This window comes from Musca autumnalis, unplaced genomic scaffold (genome assembly GCF_047663935.1).
Source record: "Musca autumnalis isolate F117 unplaced genomic scaffold, ASM4766393v1 scaffold_3, whole genome shotgun sequence".
NCBI lineage: Eukaryota > Metazoa > Arthropoda > Insecta > Diptera > Muscidae > Musca > Musca autumnalis.
The window spans coordinates 15,437,237-15,446,819 of NW_027411866.1; the positions used below are offsets into that span (position 1 = coordinate 15,437,237).

Here is a 9,583-nt window from a genome sequence, read left to right on the forward strand (position 1 = left end):
ATTATCCGGATAACATTGGCTATAAGAAAACCTTATCCGGGTAAAATTTTCTATAAGAAACTCTTATCCGGATAACAATTTCTATAAGAAAACCTTATCAGGATAACAATTTCTATAAGAGAACCTTATCCGGATAACATTTTCTATAATAAAACCTTATCCGGAGAAAATTTTCTATAATAAAACCTTATGCGGATAACATTTTCTATGAGAAACCCTTATCCGGACAACATTTTCTATAAGAAAACCTTATACGGATAACATTTTCTAAAAGAAAATATTATCCGGATAACATTTTCTATAAGAAAATATTATCCGGATAACATTTTCTAAAAGAAAATATTATCCGGATAACATTTTCTATAAGAAAATATTATGCGGATAACATTTTCTATAAGAAAATATTATCCGGAGAACATTTTCTATAAGAAAATATTATCCGGATAACATTATCTATAAGAAAATATTATCCGGATAACATTATCTATAAGAAAACCTTATCAGGATAACATTTTCTATAAGAAAACCTTTCCGGATAACATTTTCTGTAAGAAAACATTATACGGATAATATTTTCTATAAGAAAACCTTATCAGGATAACAATTTCTATAAGAGAACCTTATCCGGATAACAATTTCTATAAGAAAACCTTATCCCGATAAGATTTTCTATAAGAAAACCTTATCCCGATAAGATTTTCTATAAGAAAACCTTATCCGGATAAGGTTTTCTTATAGAAAATGTTATCCGGATAAGTTTTTCTTATAGAAAATCGCATCTGGATGCGGTTTTCGATAAGAGAACCTTATCCGGATAACATTTTCTATAAGAAAAGCTTATCCGGATAACATTTTCTATAAGAAAACCTTATCCGGATAACATTTTCTATAAGAAATCATTATCCGGATTTCACTTTCAATAACAAAATATTTATCGGATAACATTTTCTATAAGAAAACATTATCCGGATAACATTTTTTGTAAGAAAACATAGCACGGATAACATTTTCTATAAAACACATTATCCGGATAACATTTTCTAGAGCAAAACATATTCGGATAGCATTTTCTGTAAGAAAACCTTATTCGCACAATAATTTCACTTTTCAATAAAAAAATATTTATCGGATAACATTTTCTATAAGAAATCCTTATCCGGATAAAGTGTTCTAAAAGAAAGCATTATCCGGATTACATTTTCTATAAGAAAGCATTATGCGGATAACATCTTCTATTATGTGGTTAACGTTTTCTATAAGAAAATCTTATCCGGATAACATTTTCTATAAGAAATCATTATCCGGATAATATTTTCTATGAGAAAAAATTAAACAATTGTCCCAAATTTATCCCGCCATTTAGTCATATTCATATTTTAGCCTCGCCATGAAATAGCACCACACTGTAAACCTGTTAAGCTATTTACACTGAGGGTTGTTTTGTTCTTATCAGCATCCGAACACTCGCTGCTGGTTGCATTGTTGTTGCTTTTTTCCTTGCTAAATGACAGTTAAGCACCGCCTCCTTGTATGAGATGTATTCCCAAGGAAAATGGAGGGTGAGTTACGGTATGTGTATGTGTTTGCAGTATGTGTAAATGTACAAATTTTTCTACAAATATAATGGACACCAGCGGATATAAGGACATTTCCAATTAGACAGTTGACACGGAAGGAAGGATCATCAACGAAAAGGAGGCAAGCAAATTTCACGATAAAAGAAATTTTTGAAAAATTTTTTGTATATCATGGCTTGGTCAGAATCGGATGAAAGGTCAAGTAAAGTATCTTCGGAAATGGAAAATCCCAAGATACAATCATCATCACCCATGAAAGAGGTTCTAGCAGCTAATTCCAACTCGGTATCAGGGCGTAGTTCTTGTGGCAAACCTCCGGCTTTGATAAATAACCAGGGGCAATTAAATCCCAAATTGGAAAATTTATCCGATGGAGAATTGTCCGACTTTTCCCTGAATGATACCGAAGAGGATGAGGAGGAGTTTCGCAATTGTCTACTACTCAATGGGACACCAAGTGAAGGTAAATATTCTAGGATACGATTACAAGGGAATTAATTTTTTATAAAATGCTTGATTTAGGTTCCTCCATTGCCCGAACCCCAACCATATCGCCACGGAATTCCATACCCCTTTCCAGTGGAGGGTCTCCTCCGCCATTATCTTCTAATAATATGCTTTCAAATACTCCAGAAGTCTTTGACAAGAATGGTTTTCCTTTGGTCCGTAAAGTTTTCACCAATACTCGGGAAAGATGGCGCCAGCAAAATGTATCCAGTGCCTTTGCAGAGCTGAGGAAGTTGGTGCCCACCCATCCCCCAGATAAGAAGCTATCGAAAAATGAAATTTTACGTTCTGCAATAAAATATATTAAGCTATTGTCACGTGTCTTGGAATGGCAAAAGGAGCAGGATGAAAAATTCGCCCAAGAAGAGAATGAGCCGAATAATAATAATCGTCCTCTGAATTCCGCAACGGTAAATGGTCACATGAATGGTAATGGAGTGGTAACCTCAAAACGTTCCATAAACAATTACATAAGTGGTCTAACTCACGTGCCACCGCCGCCATCGGCAGGTAATAATAATTTGCTGATGATAGCACCACCAATGGCCTCGCTGGCCACCCACTTCATTAAAACCGAGTTGGCTGATGTTCCGGAGTCTTCAATATCGGGTGGGCGCAATAATGGTTTAGTGGTAGCAACTTCACAATCTTTGCCGCTAAACAATGGCAGAATTTCGGGAAAAAGTTTGAAAAGTGGCAAACGCAAGTCGGCGGATGATATGCTTGCTAAGGAAGAGAAGAAACGCAAAAGGGATATGGGACAGTCGGGAACCAATGGTTCCTCATCCTCTGGCAGTAATCGTATTTAAATGTGTTGAAGTTTAGTTTACGTTTAGAGATTTAGAACACTTTGCTTCACTTTAAGTGATTTCAAATTCTGACAAAAATATGGCAATAAAATGTGTATTAAAAATTTTTTAAGGTTATAATGGGATATTGTGCAAAAAAGTGAGGTTAGGAAATGTTTGTTCGATCCAAAAATACCCTTGAACCTTGGATAACTTCTACTAAAAGTTAGGTTAGGTTTCTGCGACATACACGTTACAAGTATCCAGGGAAAAGGTAAGTTTGCAATATTCTGTTCAATCAAGATTTGCCTTCGGGTAAAACGGAACCCAGACTGTCAAAGCCTTCCATAAACCAAAAACTCCTGTGTTATGAGCGAACTGAAAAATGATGGAATGAGCAACCGACTAAATAATTAAATAAAAGAACAAACTATTGGACCAAAACAGCTAATGCTACTTGCAGATAACCGACTGGGCTTCGCTGACACCCCAAGTGTTCTGTTTAAATGCTCTGCCCAATGATATGAAACCAGCAAATGCCTGCTATGGGTCAGACGCAGCTGGACTTATTTGAGAAAGAACCTTGTGGTGATTGTTACCGACTCTTTGAAGGCCAATTCTAGAGCTGAGTATTAAGTTTCTGCTTTCTGAGTATTGCCAATAAGACACAAATCCCACTGGAGGTAATCTCATCAAAAAATACGAGATCGCACCCTTACCAAAGGCTACCATTGCCCAGCCTCAACTACTGTGACAAAAATGTTGTGTTGAATCCGGGAAAAAAGGTTGCCAGAATAGCAGATGGAAATTATAGAAACTGAGCACTATGGGCCCCACAAATACAGGCGAAAAGGCTTTGATATCAAATGACATCTTGTTGGTCAGACCTACATTCCCCGAGCTGTAGCAAACTAGATTAAAGTTCGCTCACTAATTTTAGATCACCCGGATTCCATTTCAAGCCAAAGCACAGTTTGGCCATGTTAAAAGAAAATATTCCCAAACTGGCACCAAGAAAAAAGATCCTCTGTAGTAGACACAACACCTTCTAAGGTAGACCTTTAAGACAGAAAACATTTTATGGTATCCTCTAGTAGAAAGAAGACCTTGTTAGGTCTTCTACAGTTGACAGAAGACCTTTTAAGGTCTCCTCTAGCAGACGGCAGACCTTTTAAGGTCTTGTCTATAAGACAGAAGACCATCTAAGGTATTCTCTAGTATGCAGAAGACCTTTTAAGGTATTCTCTAGTAGGCAGATGACCTTGTTAGGTCTTCTACAGTAGACAGAAGACCTTTTGAGGTCTCGTATAGTAGACAGAAGATCTCTTAAGGTATTCTCTAGCAGGCAGAAAAACTTTTAAGGTCTTGTCTAGAAGACAGAAGACCTTTTAAGGTATTCACCATTAGACAGAAGACCTATGGTTTTGTATAGTATACGGAAGACTTTTTAAGGTCTTGTCTAGAAGACAAAATATCTTTTAGGGTCTCCTCTAGTAGACAGAAGACATTTTAAGGACTTGTCTAGAGGACAGAAGACCTTTTAAGATCTCCTCTAGTATACAGAAGACCTTTTAAGGTGGTCTCTCGTAGACGGAAAACTTTTAAAGGTCGTCTCTCTTGAACAGAAGACCTTTTAAGGTAGTCTCTAGTAAACAGAAGAAATTAGGAGGTCTTCTCTAGTAACCTGAAGTCCTTTATAAACCCTTTAAAGTCAGACAGAAGACCTTCTAAGGTATTCTCTGGTAGGCAAAAGACATTTTAAGTTCTTCCCTAGTAGACCGAAGATCTTGTTAGGTCTTCTATAGTAGACAGAAGTCCTTTTATGGTATTCACTAATAGACAGAAGACCTATTAAGGTTTTCTATAGCTGACGGAAGACCTTTTGAGGTTTTGTCTAGAAGACAAAAGACCTTTTAAGGTCTCCTCTAGTAGACAGAAGACCTTTAAAGGTCTTGTCTAGAGGACAGAAGACCTTTTAAGGTATTCTCTAGTAGCCAAAGGACCTTCTAAGGTATTCTTTAGAAGGCAGAAGTCATTTTAAGGTCTTCCCTAGTAGACAGAAGACCTTGTTAAGTCTTCTATAGTAGACAGAGGTTCTTTTAAGGTATTCACTAATAGGCAGAAGATCTATTAAGGTTTTCTATAGTAGATGGAAGACCTTTTGAGGTCTTGTCTAGAAGACAAAAGACCTTTTGAGGTCTTGTCTAGTAGACAGAAGACCTTTTAAGGTCTTGCCTAGAGGACACAAGACCTTTTACGGTATTCTCTAGTAGACAAAATACCTTTTAATGTATTTATTAGAAGGCAGAAGGCATTTTAAGGTCTTCCCTAGTAGACCGAAGATGTTGTTAGGTCTTCTATAGTAGACAGAATTCCTTTTAAGGTATTCACTAATAGACAGAAGACCTATTAAGGTTTTCTATAATAGACGGAAGACCTTTTGAGGTCTTGTCTAGAAGGACCTTTTTAGGTCTCCTCTAGTAGACAGAAGACCTTTTAAGGTATTCTCTAGTATACAGAAGACCCTTTTAGGGTCTTATCCAGAAGACAGAAGGCCTTTTAAGGTATCTTTTAGTAGACAGAAGACCTATTAAGGTTTTCTATAGTAGACGGAAGACTTATTAAGGTCTAGTCTAGAAGACAGAATACCTTTTAGGGTCTCCTCTAGTAGACAGAAGACCTTTTAAGATCTCCTCTAGTAGACAAAAGACCTTTTAAGGTGGTCTCCCGTAGACGGAAAACTTTTAAAGGTCGTCTCTCTTGAACAGAAGACCTTTTAAGGTAGTCTCTAGTAAACAGAAGAAATTAGGAGGTCTTCTCTAGTAACCTGAAGTCCTTTATAAACCCTTTAAAGTCAGACAGAAGACCTTCTAAGGTATTCTCTGGTAGGCAAAAGACATTTTAAGTTCTTCCCTAGTAGACCGAAGATCTTGTTAGGTCTTCTATAGTAGACAGAAGTCCTTTTATGGTATTCACTAATAGACAGAAGACCTATTAAGGTTTTCTATAGCTGACGGAAGACCTTTTGAGGTTTTGTCTAGAAGACAAAAGAGCTTTTAAGGTCTCCTCTAGTAGACAGAAGACCTTTAAAGGTCTTGTCTAGAGGACAGAAGACCTTTTAAGGTATTCTCTAGTAGCCAAAGGACCTTCTAAGGTATTCTTTAGAAGGCAGAAGGCATTTTAAGGTCTTCCCTAGTAGACAGAAGACCTTGTTAAGTCTTCTATAGTAGACAGAGGTTCTTTTAAGGTATTCACTAATAGGCAGAAGATCTATTAAGGTTTTCTATAGTAGATGGAAGACCTTTTGAGGTCTTGTCTAGAAGACAAAAGACCTTTTGAGGTCTTGTCTAGTAGACAGAAGACCTTTTAAGGTCTTGCCTAGAGGACACAAGACCTTTTACGGTATTCTCTAGTAGACAAAATACCTTTTAATGTATTTATTAGAAGGCAGAAGGCATTTTAAGGTCTTCCCTAGTAGACCGAAGACGTTGTTAGGTCTTCTATAGTAGACAGAATTCCTTTTAAGGTATTCACTAATAGACAGAAGACCTATTAAGGTTTTCTATAATAGACGGAAGACCTTTTGAGGTCTTGTCTAGAAGACAAAAGACCTTTTTAGGTCTCCTCTAGTAGACAGAAGACCTTTTAAGGTATTCTCTAGTATACAGAAGACCCTTTTAGGGTCTTATCCAGAAGACAGAAGGCCTTTTAAGGTATCTTTTAGTAGACAGAAGACCTATTAAGGTTTTCTATAGTAGACGGAAGACTTATTAAGGTCTAGTCTAGAAGACAGAATACCTTTTAGGGTCTCCTCTAGTAGACAGAAGACCTTTTAAGATCTCCTCTAGTAGACAAAAGACCTTTTAAGGTGGTCTCCCGTAGACGGAAAACTTTTATAGGTCGTCTCTCTTAAACAGATGACCTTTTAAGGTAGTCTCTAGTCGACAGATGAAATTAGAAGGTCTTCTCTAGTAGCCTGAAGTGCTTTATAAACCCTTTAAAGTCGCCTTTAGTAGACAGAAGACCTTTTATAGTCTCCTCTAGTAGACGGTAGACCTTTAAAGATATTGTCTATAAGACAGAAGACCTTTTAAGGTATTCGGCAGTAGACAGAAGGCCTTTCAAGGTCTCCTCTAGTAGACGTAAGACCTTCTAGTAGACAAAAACCTTCTAAGGTATTCTCTAGTAGACAGAAGACCTTTTAAAGTCTCCTCTAGTAGACGGTAGACCTTTTAAGATCTTGTCTATAAGACAGAAGACCTTTTAAGGTATTCGCCAGTAGACAGAAGACCTTTTAAGGTCTTATCCAGAAGACAGAAGACCTTTTAAGGTATCTTCTAGTAGACAGAAGACTTATTAATGTTTTCTATAGTAGACGGAAGACCTATTAAGGTCTTTTCTAGAAGACAGAATACCTTTTAAGGTCTTTTTAAGGTCTTCACTAGTAGACGGCAGACCTTTTAATGTCTCCTCTAGTAGACAGAAGACCATTTAAGGTATTCACTAATAGACAGAAGCCCTATTAAGGTTTTCTATAGTAGACGGAAGACCTTTTGAGGCTTGTCTAGAAGTCAAAAGACCTTTTAAGGTCTCCTCTAGTAGACAGAAGACCTTTTAATGTATTCTCTAGTATACAGAAGACCTTTTAAGGTCTTGTCCAGAAGACCTTTTAAGATATCTTCTAGTAGACAGAAGACCTATTCAGGTTTTCTATAACAGACGGAAGACCTTTTGAGGTTTTGTCTAGAAGACAAAAGACCTTTTAAGGTCTCCTCTAGTAGACAGAAGACCTTTTAAGGTCTTGTCTAGAGGACAGAAGACCTTTTAAGGTATTCTCTAGTAGACAAAATACCTTTTAAGATATTCTTTAGAAGGCAGAAGGCATTTTAAAGTCTTCCCTAGTAGACCGAAGACCTTGTTAGGTCTTCTATAGTAGACAGAAGTCCTTGTAAGGTATTCACTAATAGACAGAAGACCTATTAAGGTTTTCTATAGTAGACGGAAGACCTCTTGAGGTCTTGTCTAGAAGACAAAAGACCTTTTAAGGTATTCTCTAGTAGGCAGAAGACATTGATAGGTCTTCTACAGTAGACAGAAGACCTTTTAAGGTATTCGCCAGTAGACAGAAGACCTTTTAAGGTCTCCTCTAGTATACGGTCGACCTCTTTAAGTTTTGTCTAGAAGACAGAAGACTTTTTAACGTCTTGTCTAGAAGACCTTTTAAGGTATTCTCTAGTAAACAAAAGACCTTTTAAGGTATTCTTTAGAATGCAGAAGGCATTTTAAGGTCTTCCCTAGTAGACCGAAGGCCTTGTTAGGTCTTCTATAGTAGACATAAGTCCTTTTATGGTATTCACTAATAGACAGAAGCCCTATTAAGGTTTTCTATAGTAGACGGAAGACCTTTTGAGGTCTTGTCTATAAGACAAGGTCTTTTAAGGTCTCCTCTAGTAGACAGAAGAGCTTTTATGGTATTCTCTAGTATACAGAAGACCTTTTAAGGTCTTATCCAGAAGATAGAAGACCTTTTAAGGTATCTTCTAATAGACAGAAGACCTATTAAGGTTTTCTATAGTAGACGGAAGACCTTTTGAGGTCTTATCTATAAGACAAAAGACCTTTTAAGGTATTCTATAGTATACAGAAAACCTTTAAAGGTCGTATCTCTTAAACAGAAGACCTTTTGAGGTAGTCTCTAGTCGACAGACGAAATTAGAAGGTCTTCTCTAGTAGCCTGAAGTCCTTTATAAACCCTTTAAAGTCTCCTTTAGTAGACAGAAGACGTTGTTAGGTCTCCTATAGTAGACAGAAGTCCTTTTATTGTATTCACTAATAGACAGAAGACCTATTAAGGTTTTCTATAGTAGACGGAAGACCTTTTGAGGTCTTGTCTAGAAGACAAAATACCTTTTAAGGTCTCCTCTAGTAGACAGAAGACCTTTTAAGGTATTCTCAAGTATACAGAAGACCTTTTAAGGTCTTTTCTAGGGGACTGAAGACCTTTTAAGGTATTCACCAGTAGAAGGAATCCATATTAAGGTTTTCTATAGTAGATGGAAGACCTTTTAAGGTCATGTCTAGAAGATAGAAGACTTTGCAAGGTTTCCTATAGTAGACAGAAGACCTTTTAAGGTGGTCTCTCGTAGACGGAAAACATTTAAAGGTCGTCTCTCTTAAACAGAAGACTTTTTAAGGTAGTCTCTAGTCGACAGACGAAATTAGAAGGTATTCTCTAGTAGCCTGAAGTCCTTTATAAAGCCTTTAAAGTCTCCTTTAGTAGTCAGAAGACTTTGTTAGGTCTTCTGTAGTAGGCAGAAACCTTTTAAAGTCTCCTCTAGTAGGCGGTAGACCTTTTAAGATCTTGTCTATAAGACAGAAAGCCTTTTAAGGTATTCGGCAGTAGACAGAAGGCCTTTTAAGGTCTACTCTAGTATACAGAAGACCTTTTAAGATGTCCTCTAGTAGACAGAAGACCTTTTAAGGTCGTCTCTCGTAGACGGAAAACCTTTTAAGGTCGTCTCTCTTAGACAGAAAAACTTTTAAGGTAGTGTCTAGTAGACAGAAGAAATTAGAAGGTCTTCTCTAGTTGCCTGAAGTCCTTTATAGGTCTTCTATAGTGGATAGAATTATTAAAGGTTTTCTGTAATAGATAGAAGGCCCTATAATAGACGGAATACCTTTTAATGTCTTCTCTAATAGACAGATGACCTT

The 9,583-nt window shown here is 36.9% G+C and overlaps 1 protein-coding gene across 1 annotated transcript; it reads left to right on the forward strand.

Moving 5' to 3' along the window:
• Nucleotides 1-1,670: 1,670 nt before the first annotated feature.
• Nucleotides 1,671-2,958, forward strand: HLH3B (Helix loop helix protein 3B). The gene is made up of 2 exons (XM_073974475.1): nt 1,671-2,040; nt 2,100-2,958. The coding sequence occupies exons 1-2, from the start codon at nt 1,749-1,751 to the stop codon at nt 2,891-2,893; spliced, it is 1,086 nt and encodes a 361-aa protein (XP_073830576.1). The 5' UTR covers nt 1,671-1,748; the 3' UTR covers nt 2,894-2,958.
• Nucleotides 2,959-9,583: the final 6,625 nt, after the last annotated feature.

What these genes read in the sequence shown, in the direction of transcription:
- HLH3B (XM_073974475.1), top strand. Translation starts at nt 1,749, where the DNA reads ATGGCTTGGTCAGAATCGGATGAAAGGTCAAGTAAAGTATCTTCGGAA. An exon ending in CAATGGGACACCAAGTGAAG is followed by an intron (nt 2,041 to 2,099) that starts GTAAATATTCTA and finishes TGCTTGATTTAG; the next exon opens with GTTCCTCCATTGCCCGAACC.